This window comes from Cyclopterus lumpus, chromosome 10 (genome assembly GCF_009769545.1).
Source record: "Cyclopterus lumpus isolate fCycLum1 chromosome 10, fCycLum1.pri, whole genome shotgun sequence".
In the NCBI taxonomy this organism is placed as follows: domain Eukaryota; kingdom Metazoa; phylum Chordata; class Actinopteri; order Perciformes; family Cyclopteridae; genus Cyclopterus; species Cyclopterus lumpus.
Window position 1 is genome coordinate 6,589,675 of NC_046975.1, and position 20,576 is coordinate 6,610,250.

At 45.6% G+C, this 20,576-nt stretch overlaps 1 protein-coding gene across 1 annotated transcript in view; it reads right to left on the reverse strand.

The window, feature by feature from the left end:
* The window catches only part of gpc3 (glypican 3), a 78,013-nt gene that overhangs the window by 50,883 nt on the left and 6,554 nt on the right, over positions 1-20,576 (reverse strand). The window contains 1 exon segment of the mRNA XM_034543751.1: positions 16,837-16,998. Within this exon segment, the coding sequence (XP_034399642.1) occupies positions 16,837-16,998 (162 nt within the window).

Here is a 20,576-nt window from a genome sequence, read left to right on the forward strand (position 1 = left end):
AGCAACCTGCCGAAACCAGACGAGGCCTAAAAGGCTCCTTCCAGCCGAGAGGAAGTTGGATGTGACGACTTTCATATCGCACGCAGTCATCTGATTGACTGTCGTTACAAAAGATGTTGATGGGTAACATTTAACGAGCAGCTTTTGTCACCAGCCTGCTTCTCTTTCCTCGCTGTAGCTGCTACCGAGCACGCTTCCCCGAGTCGGACACTCGTCTAAATGTTATCCTCACCTCAAGAGGGCATCGGTCCTCGTGCTGGAGTAATGTAAGGAGATCCAGTCACCACCACGCCCTGGGGTCTTGTCTACAGTATGCTCTGAAATGTCGTGGTTAAACCCAACACCTCTCCTGGGGTTCCATCAGGGTTCGGACAGTTCCCAGTGTGTGTGTGTGTGTGTGTGTGTGTGTGTGTGTCGTCTTTACTAACTGCTCTCAAAGAAAAACGTGGAAAAAGGCATGAATAAGAGTGCTACTATTTTGTCATATTATAAGCAGTCAGTGTTATAAAAAAACTATTTAAAATCAATAGAGAAAAGAGAATATATGCTGTGCCTTAAGAAAACTGGTGCTCATTAATCACCCTTTAAAAAGGCCCAGCCCCTCAACTTCCTTTACATGTGGAGTTACAGATGCATCCATCAGGGTGGTTTTTTAAAAACGCGTTAGAAACCAGAGGTAAAAAGAAAATATCTATATTTGAGTATTTAATACTTGTCTTCTATCGTTAAAGTGCTTGTATGAAGGCAACAATGTAGCCATGAATAGGAGCCCTCTGGCATTGACCCTCCACAAAGGTAGCACTAGTAGATCAGATTTTCATTTCTGCTATTGTTTTTTAAACAAACCACAAGATATGACGTCATTGCATCTTCTTGTCCCATGATTCACAGGATTCTGTGCTGCGTCGTGCGTAACGTATTGTGTCCATTTGTTTGGACTAACCACATGTGTGTTCGCTAGCTTTTGAATCTGAGATCACCTTTAAGAGACGTCATTCATCAGAGAGACGAACTGTCCTTTCGTCGACCTTTACACATAATAGATGAAGACCCTGAGTGTGTGAAGAATCTACGATGTCCTTCATTGCCCCTGAACACAGGAATTCAAAGCGCCTCAACCAGGACGCAGAATGTTTTAGAAGCCCACATTTCTCAGCCTCGTGAACAATTCCCCTCTTGGCTTGCGTTGAACATCTTTGCAAAGCCAACATCAAACCTTCACCGATGATATTTCTAAAGAATGCTTCGTGTCTCAAAATGGGGGCAGGCATACCTTCGTGTGCCTGCAGGTGGACAAGAAGCAGACAAATGTCGGGGGGGGGGGGGGGGGACCTCTGAGAAGCAAACAAACCGGTAGAGACGCCCACAGTATCTGCACACAGTGAATTTGTAACTGGTCCTGGTGCATTTGACTAAGCAGTTTTGCTCAGCAAATAATCCCACTTAGAGAAAACACAACCTGGCGTCAAACAAAAGCACGCGTGGCGTAAGGTGTGCACATTAAGCTGCACGACACACCGCTCGACACGAGAGGGGATGTGCACCGGCTCAAGGGAACTGCAGCTCTTGTTCTCTCAATTAACGGGGCGTTTCGCTTCAGAATAAACAGACCGTACCTCTCAGCCTGATACAACCGTTACGATTATACAATGTCTATAGCGTGTATCGGGTCTGCTTTGGATACAGAGAAATCAAACAGGGGTTCAAAGCAGGACAGGAAAGCACTCCGTGGTGTGATGGGAACGAGAGCCTCCTGCTAACACCTGTGACAAATCCTGCTAAACTGAGGGTAACAGGAAGCCTCCGGATGGTGGGAGAGTATTGCAGAAGAATAAGAAAAAGGGAGACAAGAGACAAAAAACGAAGGCTTTGACCTAAAAGGATAAAGAGGTTTCAAATCTCATCTTTTTCTGTTCTGGTTATTCGTGTCTGTGTATCAGCTTTGAGGCTCCCAAGAGTTTTTGTTTGAAGATATGCGTATTCGCTGAAGCTACACAGTCCTACACACCCTTCCATCCATGATTTTTTTCAGTGCATATAAAACGTGCAGGCGTTCGTATTTGTTTTGGAACAAAAACACGCAATGTGTTTTTTCGCTGGATTGAAAGGACACCCGTCGTTCTTTAACCAGCGTGGACCGGGTCATATCTGCCGACATGAGACTTGTGGTAAATTAAGAGGGAAAGAAGGCTTCTCAGGTATTAAAGCTGCATGAACTCGTGAACTCTGTCTGACTTCAGAGCAGCGATACCGGCTCCGCTTCAGGAATGAGGCCGGGAGGGGCACGGCCCGCATGCTTGTCATCTTCCTCAGAGTGGCAGAGGAGGAAGAGGGCAGAGTTTGGTCGTGGCAGCCATCAATCCACTTGGACTGCTTTAAGATGACGAACAAACCGGCGCTGTGACACATTGGCGACATCTTGACGGAGCAGATCACAGACGCAGCTATGTTTACAAATTGAAATGTGTGTGTGTGTGTGGGGGGGGGGCGGGGCGGGGCGGGGGACAACGAAATCATCCAGCGAGCGTGTGCACTTACCTCGGGCTGCACAAATGAAAAATAATGACAGTCACTACAGAGGTTGACGGGTAGGAAGCAGCACGGTGGGACTGTGATGGATTGGGGGTGGGGGTTGTAGAGCTCTGGGGAAAAGGGACAGGTAGCAGTACAGTGCCCACGAAAGGGCGGCGGGTGGAGGGCAAGAGGAGTGAGTGACAGGGTGGTGCTGTTAGCCGGCTCCTCTTCGGGGGAGCCCCGGAGCGTGTTCTGTTAAGTAAACAGCTGCAGCGACGGGAGCGCCTCAAATATTAATGGGGAGCGATCCCCTCCACTCACCTCGTTCAAACTGGCCCTGTAACACAGCGGTGGCTCAACCCAGAGCCCCCGCCCACAGAGAGGCCATCCCCAACACAACCCCCCCCCCCCCCCCAACCGGCTCATTACCTACCTGTGCCTTCATGAGGCAACATTTCAGACTGCTTATGAAAACATACTAAAGCACAGTTCTCCCCCCCCCCCCCCCCCCCCCCCCCCACCCCTCCCCCGGCCTCCATCAGATGGGGATGAATTATAAATGTAAGGCTGCTCAATCTGAGACCATCGAAGGTCCGAGTTTTTGTCGCCCATCTTCCGGACACCCGAGGTTACCTCTCTGGAAAAGAAAAGACAACGACAAATCCACCTCAGCGTTTTAAAAGCGAAGCTCAGATGGCAGAGTTAACTACTTTTACTGCCGTTGTTGCGAAGTCGCTAAAGAGGCGTGTATAGCCGAAGAGGGCGCTGGTGAACGGGCGAGACTCTGTTCTACCTCCTGTGATCGACCCACCGCTCCCCAACACCCACCTCATCACCTCTCCACTGACAGGAGGACCGGGGGAATTTGCAGAGGAGGAGTAATGGAGCTTGTCGGAGAGCTCCCTGCTTCACACCACTTAGCCTCTCAGCCAGGGTGGTTGGAGATGTAGGGATGTGGGGTGTGGGGGGGGGGGGGGGGGGAGACGTGCACCACTGATGAGGCTCCACCGGGACTCGGAGCAGACTCCTCACCACCCAAACATTTCTCCTCACATCAGTCACGCCTCACGGGCAGAGAGGCGTGCGGCCGCTCCTTCTTCCACCACCACTTTCTTTACCTTCCCTTTGTTACATTGCTCGGTCCTGGCTCGCCCTTCGGCCACGGCGCCCTCTTCACGCGCACTCCTGTTGGGCGAACCTGCATCGTCAATAATTCCTGGGTCGACTGCTTGATTTAGAGGCTGCGGCTGCAGCCTGAACAGCGAAAGTGGTGTCGTTGGAAAAAGACGGTGTGAAAATATGACGACTGCTGCTTCCAATCTGGGGAAACGGTGCAAGATCAAAGTAGGTGATATAAAGTAGTATGACATTAGCCCCAACCCTTCCAGACACGGTGACATCAAATAAAATACTTTCCCACATTTCTAAACTTGTGTCACCGTGTTAATAAAATAAAAATAATGCTTAATCTCTTCCATGCCAAATATATGTGGAATAGGTTTATTTTTACATTGAAATAATCTCTCCTTTTCTCCTCCTCTAAAATGTACAAATATTTTTGATGACTCATCTTGAACACGTGCGCATGCACACGTCAAGTGATCCCATTTTAAATTGTCACCCCCTGGAAGATCCTCTTCCGACAAGTCCTTTTATTTGAATTTAGGAAAATAGGTCATTTGTCATGCAGTGTCAGCCAGAATGAGTCATTACGAGTGTGTCTGATCTGCCACCTCTTTGGGGAGCTGACGTCTTGACGTCTTGAAGTCTTGACGTCTAGCCACCGTTCAATCAGCTTCTGTAGCCCGGCGATCTCTTTCAGTTGTCCTCTGAAGAAATAAAGGTTTACCGACCGAGCATCTGCTTCAGCAGCTGGTATTAGAAGTCGAAAAACGTGACAATGATTCATATCTATGTTAATCCACCGATGCTCTCTTTCAAAGCTTTTACTTCTTTGATTTGCCTCATTAGCTGCTGGCATTTAACACAAAGGTCGAAGGCTTATGGGAAATGGTATTTGTTTAAGAGTAAGTGTATAAGCGTAATACCTCGTTGTGCCACTGTGATTGTAAACTATGTCATGGATCTCACTATTACTGGAGGAGAATAGTTGTTTTCATCAAACTAACCATATAGAGACGGAGACGGGGGTCACTAGCCAATAGGCGTGGACACCAACTCTAAACCAAGCGGAAGACGACTCAGGCTACGAGCGAATGTATTGCTTCTGTATTCTTGACCAATGGGGTGAAGTCACTCCTTTTACTAACTAGTATATATACTGTGTAGAGTTGTAATAGGTTATTTTGATTTCCACATGCACATAAAGGTAGTCTTATGTTTTATATTAATGATAATTAATAGGGAATATTCTGAGAATATTCTGAAGGAATGTATTGTAAAGCATAAGATGATCATTGTCTTATTATTGTAACTGTATGTATTGATAACTGCATGATGCATGAGAATGAATGGTAGTTTATTGTTTAGAAATGTGGTTAAAATTGAAATCGGGGTGGGAACCCGTGACGTTACTTTATTCTGAAGGCAAGATAATAGGTTTTATTCTGAAGGGGAACTTCTCGTCTTGAGTGGAAATGTGACGTTTGACCCCGTCATCTTTGAAGTGGCCTTAAGCCAACCAAAGGTGATGTTTGTTTGACCCAGTGAATGACTAACATTTAAAAAGGTGTTAAAGGCGTGACTGGCTACTTATAAATGGGATTTGTACTGAGGGAAACGTGCTCTTTTTACCTTTTCTTTCAGCTTGTAACGGACCAGACAGACCCTACTTCACACGAGAAAGTGTCTTAGTCTGTGGACGTCTGTTCAGCCAGCCCTCACGATCGTGAATGTATTATTTGTCTGGTAACTTTTGCCATTAAATATTGTTAATTTTAAACCCATTGAATCCTGACTTTTCCTTAATCCCGAGGTGTCCAGTAACTACAAAACCTTGCACGTTTAAGGCACTTCCTCATTGACTTCACATTTCAGACCCGGAAGTTGCTGCCTGAGCTTAAAGCACAGCGCCACTGAGACTGCTTGGTATAGTTTAGGGAAAACATGGTTTAAAGAAAGCAGCATTTATGTTGGTATGAGTACCACGGTCTTACAACATCACATTACTGTCACTGTTTGCTACTTAGCCCATAATAACTCTCTGGACAGAAAGAGGTCAGTGTCAGGAAAGGTCAAACACAGGTCATGGTAGGGGGTTAAACAGTGACAGTGGCCCGCTTCAAAAAATAAGGTAAAATTGGTTACATATTTATATTGTTGTAAATAAGCCATGAGATCCCAAAGATGTAAGATCAGCCCCTCTGCCCTGCCCGGCCCTGACATGTTATGTCTGCATGGCTGAGCACATGTTGCGTAAGTGTTTTCAATATTTCATAGGCCCATGAAAAATGCATCTCTTTGAACTATAAGTGCATAGTCGGAGTAAGAGGACAAGGGCAAGCTGGTGGGGTCGCCAGGTGAAGGAAGAACTACGAAATGATGGAGACTGAGCAGAAATAAACGCCTCTCAGTACCGATATTTATTTATTTATATCCCCTTAGATTTACCGGGAAGATCCATTGAGATCAGAATCCCTTTCACGAGAGATACCTGGCCAAGGCAGCATCCAGAAGAAAAACACAACACAATGAGACGCCGACGTATGAACCTGCAAACTGAAGTGCTTTGAAAATATTACATTCCTCAAATGTCGTATATGACGGACAAAACATAATGAATCTGAGCTAAAAAAATAAAAAAAGCCACTCTTCATAATCATACATTATTGCGAGGGAACGGGCGCTGAAAGAACAAGAAATGCATTAAACCGCTTTCATAAATCTACCTGTGTCAGTTTTATGTCATGTCCAGGAAACTGTCATGTTAAATTAATCAGTTTCGTGTCGTGTGTCCATGTTGTCTTGTGATTTCCTGTTTTATTGTGAAAGTCAACTCTCCTCTTGTTTCAGGCAACTTGTTCCTCCCCTTGTGTGTTTCTCCTCTGGTCTGATTGGCTGCCTCCTGATTGTTTCCTCCTGTGCCCTCACCCTGTGTATATATTGTCTGCGTCTCCCTTTGTCCGGGGCCAGTTCGTCTTGTCTTTTGTGCCAGAGAACCAGACATTTTCATGGAATTGATCAGTCACCAGGTCACGATTTTATGTTACTTTGTTCATGTAGATTTTCTGTTTGTATGTTTCCAGTTAATTAAAACGGAGATTTTTGTTGTTACTTTGCTTTGAGTCGTGCATTTGGGTCCTAGTCTTTGTTCGGTCTTGACAGGTTCAAACAAACGTAGACCTGCGAATGAACCGACCGCAGAGTGCACTTTTTCCAAAACGGGGGATGCTTTTCATAAACAAGGAGACCTTGAAGACTAATTCTGGAGCAGGTGTCCCAAGCCACAGCCTGCCAAACGGTGTGCACAAAGAAAGAGATTGACAAGCAAACACCTTCAGGTGTTGCTGAGGTCGCCCCCACAGAGCTGAGCTCAAATAACTTCAGATTGAGGAAGCGATAGCTTTGAGGAAAAGGGAGAGGGAACTTTTCTGCCGCCGCAACACGTCAGCTGCAGAGGCTGTGGATGTATTCTGAAGGTGAGGGCGAATACAAACAAAGTGACAACTAAGAATAGCCTCCATTCGGGTTGGCATGAAGCCTTCACGTTCTCAAAAACACGTCTTGCTAATGGATGTGGCTGTTCAAACGGGATTTCGTCTTTGATTGACTAGAACTGTGGGCATTTGTATCGTCCATTAAGTGGAGAAAAGCCCCACATGATGTATGGAGATGCTGGGTGATTCATTTAAAGGGGCTCATTAGCTCAGTGAGAGCTGTGCTCATGTCAATATGCTGCGTTCACTCTTCGACCCTCTCCTTTTTCTCATCCCTCCTCTCCTCTCCTCTCCACTCTTCTCCTTGCTTTCTCTTTCTTCTTACTCTCCCCTCTTTGTCTCTTTCCTATCATTTTCTTCTATTCCTCTCCGCGCCCCTCCTCTGCTCTCCTTGCCCTCCTCTCTTCTCCTTTCCTTTCATCTCCCCCTTCCTCCTCTCCTCTCCACTCTTCTCCTTCTCTGCTCTCGTCCTCTCCTCCCCACCTCTCTCACCTCCTTCACTCCTCTCCTCTATCCTTTTATTTCCTTCCCTCTCCATTCTTTTCCTTTTCTCTCATCTCCTCTCCTTATCTTTCCGTTCCTCTCTTCTCCCCTCCCCTCTATTCTCTCCTCCTCTCCTCTCCATCCCATCTGATGCACCAGCCATCAGACATTGAGAAAAACAAAGGCTCCTTCTCTCAGCTGGAGCTGGGAGGAGCTGTCAGTCCCTTCAGCTCTGTTTGATGATAGCATTTCAAATGACACTTTGATCCTCACTCCACACTGTTTGTTTTTCCTCTATGATGAAATTCAGCTCGAGAGGCGTGCAACAGGGCGCATCATTAAAACGTGGCTCAAACGCGAGGAGCCACGCTCGTCCCTAGAAACCGCTCATGACAATTTTCTGACACATCAGCGTAAAGAACACGACAGGGTGGGTGGCAAAGGAATTGTAGAGAAGAACGGGAATCTCGCGCTCCGCCCGCAGATAGCGCTCCACTGAGGTGACACCAAAGCAGAATCGAACCTCGGCGCTCTCTAAAAAAGGCTGAGTGAGAATAACTGGCTCTAATAAGGCAGATCTGTCAGAACTAAGTGTTGTCTGTGGTGTGAGAAGAGTAAACCACATATCCCTGTCTGAAAGCTTGAGAAAATATTAGAGTATATGGAAAAGCATACTTGTACAAACTTCAATTCATATCCATAAAAGGTTTTTTCTTTAACGACTCAGACATTCTCTTTCAAAAGAAAACATTCACGACGTACAACAAGTCTCACGTTTGTACCATTATTTTCTTTAAAAAGACAAAAACAAGCAGAGCAAACCAATCCTCCTCTCCACAGGTCGTATCACAATGAATATAACCATCATGCACCGCCTCCTAATCTCAGAGAGATCAGCCTTTGTTTAGGAATAATGGTGGAAATGCACCAACTAAACAGCCCAAAGTGTAGGTCTGAAAGAGTTGGCGTTTCTCTCTGGGGCATAATTCTGCTATTGAAGATTTCCAGAGCCACAGCAGAAATCATATGCAAATATCCACCCCATGGGGTGCTGAATGGCTGACTCATTATCTGCAGAGAGACAGATGTCGCAATTTTGGGGGGGTTTTGTAGTGCGGTCAAATCAAAAGACAGAGGCGAGATTGAAAAGGTGTGCCGTGAAGCACGCCAGACAACGAGAGCACAGTTAACAGGATGCCAGCCCCGTCAGGGGGAAAGGCTGCCGAGGCCTCCCGTGGAGACGGGAGCGCCAGGCAACCTACCGAGAGCCCGCCGAGATAAGGCAGACAATGAAAACTGAGAGCATGTAAAAACTAAACAAACATCAAATGAAAACCAGGGTTTATCTGTGTGAAGAAAGGGAGAGGGGATGTCATGTTCTCTCTCACCACAGGGATTATTATTACTCGTCTCCTTTACTACGGTTTCCCCAGGTGAGTTACCCAAGTCCCTGTGATGATTCAGGAGTTTCTCAATAGCATCATATTCACGACAGTTTCAATTCATTTGATTTCTAATAAAAAATGGGTTTGAATTGATCCATGCTCTAGAAACCTACTGAAGAAACCATAGTTTAAACAATCATAGTCATGTTTTTGTAATCAGTGACTAACAGCTACCTCTGTCTTTACTCAGAGGCCACGCCTCAGACACCAGACCAGCATGGGCCGCCTAGGCTTTGGTCGTGGACATTTTCACCCTTCAAAGTAGATACATAGTCAAAACAACGGCCGAATTCCATTTAGCTGCTTGGATTTATTGAGTTATTGTGCATACACTGTCGCTCTCACCTGAACAGAGCTATTATTAGGGTTATTAGGAACACCTGTGACAAATAAAACATGTGTATGCTGTGAGAAAGGCCTTTTTGCAGGCCGTGTTGCTTTTTCAGTAAACTATGGCGACTGTTGTTCTCTTCGCTAACACATAAAAATTTGCTTGTCATGCTGAAGTTCAGTCAGGAAGACACTCTTTACACTCCTGTTCATTCATAATCTCAGTCTCTAATTACTCTATCAGCTGATTGGGGGATGTGTTGATTAAATGAACCATTCAGAGTCTGCGCAGTCTCTGTAAGCCAATCACATCGTTATTGTCACACTTTTAAATAGGTTCTCCTCTCTGCTGCTGTCAGTTGTAATTTCAGCTCAAACAGATGTGACCCGCCTACCCTCCAGGCTCCTCCAATCAGCATTCAGTCCTGCTCATCTTTCATCATCGGGTTACAGCAACTCTCTTCTTCTTCACCACCACCAGTGTCTGGACTCCAGATATCAGCATCACTACCCCTAAGCTTAGTCAGGATGGAGTCCAATCGACAAATGCACTATTCAAATATGTGCAATTCTAATAAATTATTGTTCTCTCTAAACAAGTCTAGTAATCTCCTTTAGCCACTTGCACTGGTCTTCTACGGCACTTCAACAATTCAAAGGTATATACTGACGTGTTCTAAATCGTACATTAAAATATCTGAAGCTTGTGTGAACTACATACCTCTTTTCAGGCATCTAACAAAAAAAACATTGACTTTGAGACGAGTGAACCGGAAGTGCAACATCCATCCATCCATCCATTTTCAATACCGCTTATCCTCATTAGGGTCGCGGGGGCGCTGGAGCCTATCCCAGCTGGAAGTGCAACAATGATGACTCATTTTCGGGTTTTATAACTTAATACTGTCGCACTCTATAACTTATTAACTTAGTGGGCTATAGAATAATATTTAAAATGAATGAGGCAAAATGTATTTACAATGTATATAATATATTTGTGTAACACATTCGAATTATCTGCTCACACTTTTCTGTTTCTGTATCGAACTACATCGAGGCTCCTGTCTGACGCACACTTGGGGGGGGGGGGGTGAGGGTGCGGGGATGATCTTAATGTAGTAGCAAACTGCACACAAACATATCATTTGTATTTTCCTTTGGTGATTCACTGTTCCACCAGCAGCAGACGGGATAATGAGAGGAAAAACTAAGAAGGGTGGCCTCACTGGTGTGTCTGCTGTACCTGGATGTGTCGGTGCTTACAGTATGTGCCAATGGCTGCAGATGATGTGTCTTCCTCCGGCTGACAAACACTCAAATAATCTCGCAGGCTGTTCGCTGCAAAGAAACACTTTGTTTTCCTCCCTTTGTGGCTCCAGAGCTCCAATAGATACTCATCACAGACAGCGCGCCTCTCAGTATTACGCCGCTTTATTAGGTATCAATCTACACAACAGTTTGCCAGCCCAGCAGAGTGCTCAAAAAGTACCGAAAGACCTCATTACGAGCAAGCCAAGAAGTGACGCATAATGATAAAACGCGGCAATTAAGTTGAAATCAAATTACGAGCTGATAGAAGAAGATGTGGTAATGGCGAGTAAACCCCATCGTGTCTGGTAAACGATGCTCGAAGGAACCCATTGGACATAGCAAAACTGCCTCTCCCCATCATTAAGTTATTAGATTAGCCGGGGGCAGCGAGTAAACAACGTCAGACATCTCGCAGCAGGCATACCTCCTACCAGTCCCCACGCTTATTGGATTACTACGGGAGACTTCTCCACAAGACAAAACGACTCCATGGAGAGCGCGAGGCGAGGGGATGATTATTGGAAAGCAGATGATGTGGGGAACAGAGAAGAGGCCTGCTCGGGCCAGACGCCCGCAGCCCTTTGGCTCGAGCGCATGGCTAACGAGCAGGAGACAGAGAATGGATGCAGAGGGCAGCGAGATCTGATTTTGATTATTGGCTGCTGGATGGAGAGGGAGCACAGGTCTGCCAGGTTTCTGCATCATCCGCCTCCTGCCACATCTCGTTTGGGTTACTGCCACGGCGAATGTCCATTCAGCACTATCGGAGGCAAATGAGGGCAAACTTCTGTCAAGGTCAACCACCGCCTCCACCGGGGCCACAGGGGGTCTGCCATCCTAATGCCTGATACACTTAGAGTAATTAAAACCCGTCCAGAAGAAGCAGGGGAAGTCGATAGAATTTTTAGAGACGGCTAATGAGATGCTAATTTGTTTGCCCGCTAGGAATGAGGTATGAGAAACTCAAGGACACAAAAGATATATATCTTTTTTAACTTCTGAAGAGTTAACTTTTTCAAATATGGTGTGTGTGTCTGTATGTGTGTGTGTGTGTGTGTGTGTGGATGTTTGTGTGTGTGTGGCTGTTTGTGTGTGTGTGTGTGTGTGTGTGGCTGTGTGTGTGTGTGTGTGTGTGTGTGTGTGTGTGTGTGTGTGTGTGTGTGTGTGTGTGTGTGTGTGTGTGTGTGCCCTCACAGAGAGTCTGCAAGTTTCTCGAGCAGGGGAGACCGCGGGTTGCTCGTTGTCTCTTTATATCCGATAAAAAGATATGAGCATCCTTTCAAGCTCCTTCCAAACTCCCGCTCATTTACAGAGCGTGGCCCCGGTGAGTTCAGAGTAAAGAGGAGAAAGCTCCCCCGCCTCGCAGCGCCGAGTGAAGCCACATACAGATTGCCCTCATGCTGCCTGAAAGTAGTCCAAGTCAGACCTGTTTTCGAACACCCCACTGAGACAGCCTTCGATGGACTCATTGAGTCATTCCAGGAGCACCAGGCTGGCTGTCCCACTTTTTTTCCTCCTTTTTTTTCCAGCAGATATCACACAGACTCTCTGATATCTGCACACGCTGCTCAACTTTCCTCGCCACATGTTTGACTACATAAGCAATCGGACCGGCCCTGTCCTCTCATGTTTATTAACCGGGTTCACTCTTTGGACTGGAGTGTGACTCCCCTCGGGCTGCAGAGGAGCGTGGAGCTGTGAGGAAGCCGAGAGCACAGCGATGTGGTCTTGTTCTCTCCACCGGCGCTGCGTTCGGGTCTTCTGATGTGTCATTTTACACACGCCCGGCACAACAAATTAGATTCCGCCTGCGGTGCCGCTCAGACACGATGGCTTTTGGCTCTTTACACGACAGCGACCCCGAGAAATGTTTTTCTAAAAAAGTTCAATAAAAGCTTGTCTCATTAACAAAGGATAATCTAATATCTGATCCGCAGGCTCGGGGATGAGCGGTATAGCAGCGGCGCGCTGAAGGACACGTCGCCGGGGAAATAACAACAATGAGAGCTGCCAATCACCCAAAATGTCAGAAGTTGGTTTTGGATGAGTTCGCCGGGCAGTTGTACAACGGATACAGACAGGGGAGATGGGTGAGGGTGCGGGGATGATATAAGTGGTTCAGTATATTCACACCACATACGTAAATCTATGCCTAAGTCAGCTGAGCCACAGTGTGCAGACATTGGCACCTTTCACACAGCCGGTTCTGGCTCATTTCTTTCTATATGAATATGTGGAGGCAGAATGTGGGGACAGAGTTGTTGGAGCTGGTCATCGAGCGGAACCGACATCGCCGTAAAATGAGGCAGGATGCACGACATTTTGATGGCATGTTATTAGTGTGCCCGACTCATAGTAGACTAAAAAGAAAACCGCTAGCCGCAGTTAGCAGCTAACCGTCAGCAACCGAGAATAGCGACAACGAGGTCCAGGAGCTCTCTGAGCTCTCTGAAATCACACACTGAGGCGGCATTATCCCGCCATGGTTTGGTTCAGTGTGACAAAGCAAAGTCAGCGGAACGGCAGACAGACTTCACAGCAGCATTGTGGAATCTGTGTGAAAGGCGATTGTTGTGGACATGTTGCAGGCTTGAAGTAGCGCTGGGTCAGCTCACCTCAGACCTCCACACAGTACAACACTTACCTCACTTCTTTGTGTCTTTCTAATTAGAGTACTTTTTTTAAGTGCTTTAGTGCTCAAACTATAATAATAATTCATTCATTCCTTCGTCAAGCAGTAGATAATTATTAAACTTTTGGTTTGTATTAGGCAAAATGCTTAACATTGTGAATTCAATACCCTCTGTTTTTTAGATTGATAAATGGACAAAACGGTCCAAGAAAATACATTTTGAAACAGATGAATTATGGAATTTACCATTCACAAAATGAGGAAATGTTATTTATGAAAGTATTAGTTAATATTCAATATATATATATATAAATATTTGATCTTGCAATACAATCTCCCTTCATATCATCTACAGCATTATTACACTCAATATCGGTGATGTCTGGGCACTCAGCACTTGAGTCAAGGTGAATTGCGGGCGGTAGTAAATGTCGGACTTCCTTCTGTGGATAAAATATTACCAGAGAACAGACATTACAAACGTAGTAGTGCCATAACAAATAAGTGGTATGTAAATGTCATTTAGAGGAGACGGGTATGCTATTTGAGGTTGCAAGCTTACAGTAAATCCTGACCTAAGCATTTTTTGCTATATTTCAACAATGTCTGGATTTAGTAGCTCCAACATGTAGGCTGCACGTTTGCACAATGTTTCACTTTATATTTCTACACATTTTATTACTTATGTGTTTAGCAAAGTAGCGTAATAACTCCCTGAACCAGCGCAGTGGCCCTTTAAGACTGTCCTCTTGATTAAAACTCTGCAATAAATGTCACGTATCCACTCATCTCGAGACTGCTCAGTGATGTGCAGCAACACATACTAATACACTCCTCAGAAATATTGGGCTCCGTCATTTATTTTCTAAATTAAATTCTCGGCATGCACAAGATCAGCTTCTCATTTTAAAAGATTAGATTTAAAGATGGCCGTCCTGCACAGCTTTAGAGATTCTCATTTTGAACTAAATTGACAGCATCAGGCCATTGAGCGCGAGGCAAGCACAGCACACGGGGGAAGATGATGTTATGATCTCGCTAATGTGAATCAAAATGAAATCCAAGCGCCTGTCCCATATCGGAGTGGATAGTGCAGTTTATCCATTACGTAGCAGTTCCCTGGTTTACGATAAAGAGATCAGATCAGGCTCATTAGATTGGCAAATGGCATATATAAGCCACGCATCATTAGCAAATCCTAATGTTGTACCTATTTCCTGGTATTGATCTAGAAGAAGTCTTACGTTAAAGCAGCCTGTCATCTCACCGCTTAAGAGAGAGAGAGAGAGAGAGAGAGAGAGAGAGAGAGAGAGAGAGAGAGAGTGATTACTTTTTATATTGTTCGGAGAAGTTGACTTCAAAAGGGTGAAAACCTCTGGTGGACTCTGAGGCTTGGGAAAGGGGAGCAAAGCAGGTGGAGCTGGAAGGAGAGGAGGATGCAGGGATGGAGAGAGCACTCAGAAAGATGGAAGATAGAGGAGTGGAGAGGGGCAGCCTTTGATCTCTGACAGAAGAGAGCGCATGGAGAAAAGAGACAGAGAGCGGCAAAGAAGATTGCAAACAAGGCATGCACTCAATTCCAAATAGCAGCACGAACACGAGGAGAAGAGACAGACCGAGGGAGATTGAGCGAGACAGAGATGGAGAGAGAGGATGACAGGGTGAGAGCGAGAGAAGAAAAGAGGAGAATAGAAAGAGAAAAATGAAGTAGAGGGAAACAGATAAGACCAGGATGTTAAAAGGATTTCAGTCCGGGGGCTGTTTGGGGAGTTCTCTCCAGCCCTATGCTAAAGCAATTAGCATTGAACCCCTTCTAGGAAAGTGCAGCCAAACCACAGCGGCAGTCTCTAACATAGTTAGTGTGTAACAACCAAGTCAAGCAAACCCCACGGTCCCCATTAAACCTCAAGTTTTAATTGGCATGTCAGGATGGTGCCGCGTTTTACAACCAGTGAATGTGAGCATCAAAAAAAAAAAAAAAAAAAGTCGTCACCATTGAGTCTGCACACACCCAGCTTCAAGTAGAAACCCAGACAGTAAACAGATTGAAAAGGCCTGCAGAGCGTGATAACGAAAGCTCGACATTCAATGTGAAAGAGATATTTCATACCATCTGTTGCAAATGTGGCTGCACTGTTGAAGAGAAAGTTGGTGTACGTCCTTTGTTGTTACTTGAAACCAGTTCCTAAAGTTTACAACCGTCAAACTGAAGATGATCGTTGTCCAGTAGGAATGATGAAATAATAGCTCAAATATAGAGTAATATTAGCACAGTGAGTAGAGTCGAGTCGATGGACTGACTGTAATGTCCGTAACACACGTCGACTGTATGAAACATGGACGTAGTGTCCGGAACATCCCCTCAGGTTTAGCCTGAGATGACATGTAGCAGACGGCTGTCGCTCACAGTGGCCAGGCCCTTAGTTATCCATAAACTTTAAGCATAACTCAATCTGTACAGAAAATCTAAAGCCAGCAGTTGGCTTAGCTACAGGACTGGAAACAGCTTGCTTATCTCTAACCAAAGATAACCAAATGTGCATACTAGCACCTCTAAAGACCTCTAAGCTAACCAGCTGTTCCACGCTAGCTTCATATTTACAGACTTGAAAATAATTCCAAGCTCCTCATTTCACTCTAACGGGAAAAAAAGGTAGGAAAGGCATTAAGCTGAGCTCCTGAGATGTTGAGCTTTCCCATTTATTAGGCCTTATTAAAGGTCTTTGTTGCTGCTTGATTGAAGGTTCTCTTAAACACTTTTTCCCTTTAAACTTTGAGAAATTGGGTTTAGCCAAGAATCCGAGAGAAAAGAAGCAGAAAAAGTAGCAGACTTCTTTAAAGCATCCAGCAAGCGGATACTGATTTAATGGTGTCACACAGTTCCTGCTGACTTCACTATCCACTCGTTCACTTTCAGAAGCCACCTGCCTCCTCGTTGTTTCAGCCTCGGCGTCTCCAGGTTTGACGATTCCAACTCGTTTTTACATCGCCGTTGCACTGAGCCGTTGCACTGCACACATCTGTGAGCCAGAAACCAGTCGCACCAGTCCGCCTCCTCTGACCACTCTCATCTGCGAGTGCTTCCCAGGAACCACTGCTGACACTCTGTGAATATAACAGTCTTCACTGACTGCAGTGCGCCAAAACCTCAAGAGGCTGTCACTTCCCCGAAAACAACATGTCTGGCACCGACAACCACGCTACATCTAAAGTCACTTTAACCACATGTCTCTCCGCCTTTCCAACATTTAGTTGAACAGCAGCTGAGCGTCTCGGCCCTGTCGGCGCGCATTACACTTCTGCTTTTGTTTTTTTTCATTTGTGTGACTCACCGTCTGGAGGAGTGGGCTGCTGACGCGAGGAGGGGCGTGGAGCCAAGGAAGTGGATACTTACTGTGCCGATTTCAGGACGTCAATTGTCAGTTATCAGGGACGTTTCTTCTGCCAGTTAACAACAAGATAAAACGTCTCGCATGGTCGAGATCAACCGCGCTCGCATGCTTACCTTGGAATATGGCGGCGTTCTGGATGATGAGACGTTTGAGTTGAGCACTGACAACCTGCAGACCAGACTCCATGTTGCTCCGTGCTGCTACCTGATACCGCTCCTCCATTTTCTTGGAACAGCAGGTCGGGCCTTTGGTTTGGCACACCTGCAGATCCGCACCTGGCAGGGAATCAGCAGAGACAGGACAGGAGGTTGGATGAGCGCAAAGGGAAGTAGCTGCAAAGCCACTTTTGTTTTATTCTTCAATAAAACCAGAAGACTGAGGTTCCTTTTGGAGAAAAAAAAAGAAAAAAGATTCCAGCTGCAACTGCTCCATGTTAAACACTAGAAAAGCTATCTACAGCAGAATCCGCAGCCTTAATGAGCGCGTGATCATTATGTAGAGCGTGTCTTTTTTAGCGGGGCTGGAGTCATAAATACATAGCTGTTGAAAAATAAAAGAAGCATTTTGATCGCACATTCAAGAGCTGTGTTGTTGTCCTCGGAGATCAATTTGGTCAAGAGAAAGTTTTCCACCACTCCGGGCTACATTTTCCACGCTGAGGATCAAAAACAGGACTTTTTTTTTTAGGGCACAAAGATGAAAGCCTGCAGGAGCAGTTCAACTTCAGCGTGCACACAAACAAACAAACCCCGGTTTCGGTACACGACATTGACAAAACAGAGTAACATTGGAGGTAAGCATTTCTAGACCAGGCCACTGACATTACAGGTTGTTTACGCAGATGAGGAATAATTGGATTCCCGAGCTCTTTTGAAAAAGGTGCGGATGTAAGCCAGTTATGGCAAAGCTAAGGTGACAAGGATGTTTAACTCGACCGGAACCAAAGAAATTAATTCAATTTAAAAGGGAAAAAACTAAATCCCAGTGAGGAGGGCGATAAAGACCACGTGGTTAGAAGAGATGCCGATCAGGGATAGCGAAGGTGCCTCTGCTCCTGCGACAGCCATGGCGAGAGAACCGCAGTTTGGTGTGACGATGCACTGGAGGACATCTTTTACAAAGAACCCTTCTCTCTTGTTTTTTTTACGAGAACATGTGGCGATATCGCGGCAACACTGTATCCTAAAGGTTTGAATAAGAGACTTTAAATGTAGTTTAATCTAAAGTTGCCGTTACTGGTGCCTTTGCAAAATAGGGAACTAGTTAAGATGCATGTTGCAGCTCTCACAATTGTGTGTCAGAACACCTCTATTGAAAAAGAAAAGGTCCACTGGAATCTGCGCCTTTCATACACAAGCTATAAATTTCCGGCCTAATCCCAAATCGCTCCTCTAAAACGATGCACACGCAGACATCACACAGACATAAATAGGCCACAACCATCTGATGTTTAAATACAAAGAGGAGCTCCCTCTCCTTCATGCCCCCCCCCCCCCCCTCTCTCTCTCTGTCCCGTGTGGCTGTTGAAAGCTTCGGCGGAGGCTGCCGTCGCAACGTGCCAGGCTGCATCTCGGAGTTGTCTGCGGGATCTGCTGCCTGAGAGGCGTCAATGACAAGGGCCTGATGGATGGCGTGGTAAACAAATGTCAGGGGAGTCTGCCAGCCGCTGGTTGGGATGCGGGAGATAGGGAGACGAAAAGGCTGGGGGATTAATTTGGAGGGAGGGCTCGGATTGCGAATGTATATAAATAAATATTTAGATATTTACAAAAACTCTTGATAACGAGCGTGTCAAAAGACAGAGGAAAGGCTTTTGTTCCAGACGGAGGGTTGATCTTAATATGAAAAGTGAATCTCTCTATTTGAGGATTTGCCTCTCAGGTCTTTAAACAATAGATCCTCAGAAACAAAAGCTCAGACTAACAAAGACAACAGCAGGCATGGAGGGAAGTTAAACTAGCAGGAGATGTCAGAGTGGCAGTCCTCATAATTAACAAGTGCTGGGGAGTCGCACAGCAAACCGCTTTGGCTAAATCTCCCCCCGCTCATGCCAACGCCCATCAGGGTTTAAGGTGGAGAGTCTAATGAATGAAACAGGCAATAAAACTGTCATGTGGCACCTTTTGTATGCATACTGACAGGCTTAATATCTTAAATCAATACCGACAAAGGACTCCTGACAGATAAGATCAAGCTAATTTCAGACTGCTGGGGCTAAATTATTAAGCTGTCAATAGCACCAGAGGTGAGGCGAGTGCGGCCGCTGCTGTGGAGGAGACGGGGATTTAGCAATTATCTCCCGCAAAACAGACAGTCGCATCTGCACGTTTGTCGTTTTTTTTTTTTAACAGTTGATAAATGTGTTTTATTACAGAAGTTTCACAGGCTTACTGAGGAATAAGTGAAGGATTCGACAGGAAAATTATTCCCCATGGAGCAAATAATAAAATCACACCGTCTAAATAAAGCCTTCTCTCTGACTGACAGATCACTTGGGAACCAGCTTCCTGCTTCTCCTCTTTGCTTTAGGCTCAGCTCTCTTCCCCCCGCCCTCCTCCCCCTCTCTCTTTTTTTTTTTAATATATACCCTGTCATCCCTGCACAGTTTTTTTGTTCTGAGCTTGTTTCACTTCACCTACCTTGAGCTTAATAGCTACCGGCTACCGCAAGCACCTTTTCTATCAGCCCTGTTATTGGCTAATTAGTCTATTCTTTTGGTGTCCTGATGGCCGCTTCTCTCAAACTAAATGATGAGAGACAAGGTGCAAGGCTGGGAGCAATCTAGGTGTAAATTTCACCCAACATGCAATCTTGCTCCAAGGTGACGCCTTTAAATTATTACCTACTTTCAATCAATACTCTGAAACGGTTGGGCCGGACCATTCAACATGCAGCGCAGCGTCGAGGTCTTTGAATGGCTTTTTTAAAACGCATTGATCGCCCTCTGGTTTGTCACTGCCTATTTCTTTTTCATCCAACAATTCTTTATTGCTGCTTGGCTCATGATATAAAGGTTTCTGTTGAAATGCCAGGGGTAAAAACTCCAGCGGAGGGGGGTCCCCACAGTCCCCACAGTCCCCACAGTCCTGTGTACACACAGAAAGGGGTCCCTCCTTTCACATCTCTAACAAGCTCGGGGACTCCAAGCCAAGGGAACGGGGGGGGGGGGGGGGGGGGGGGCAGCCACAAATACTCTGAGTGTCTCTTGGCTTCCCAGCACCAATTAGAAAGCTATCCCTATGCAAGTTTAATGATGGAGACCATGGGGGAAAAACAAGTTGTATTAAAATATAGAATATGTTAAAAGCCGTTCATTACGGGCATAAATTATACATCCGCAACCAGTGTTGAGTGGAAGCATGTGGGACTTGGCTTCCTCTCCGGGGCATCACAAACCAGTGTCACTTTGTTGAGACAATAAATGAAATGAAGACGGCACAATTTACAACCAACCTAAGGAATGATAATGTCATTAGCTACCAGGGATTACAACTGTTTTAAGTATTTCCACTGCTTTGCTGACTGCACTGCTTTGTAAGCGTTTGATGAAGCAATCATTTGAAAGCTGGAAGCGTGACTGTGAAAGAGCCCGGTCTCCGTCGTCTGAAGTGTCCACAAAACAACGAGGCAGCAAACACTGGTGCCCTTCATTATCAAGAGGAAATGGGAATAAACGAAGCACAAGTTGATGCCTAATTAGACCAAATGCCCTCGCGCATCAGGTCAAACTGATCCACCTATTAGTGGCGACCAGTGTCATTTCAACAGCAGGAGTGTTTGTTCTTTTGTTGTTCACTTTCCACTTTGATAAACAAACAACAGGTGACCTGACCCTGCAGCTAATTACTGAGGA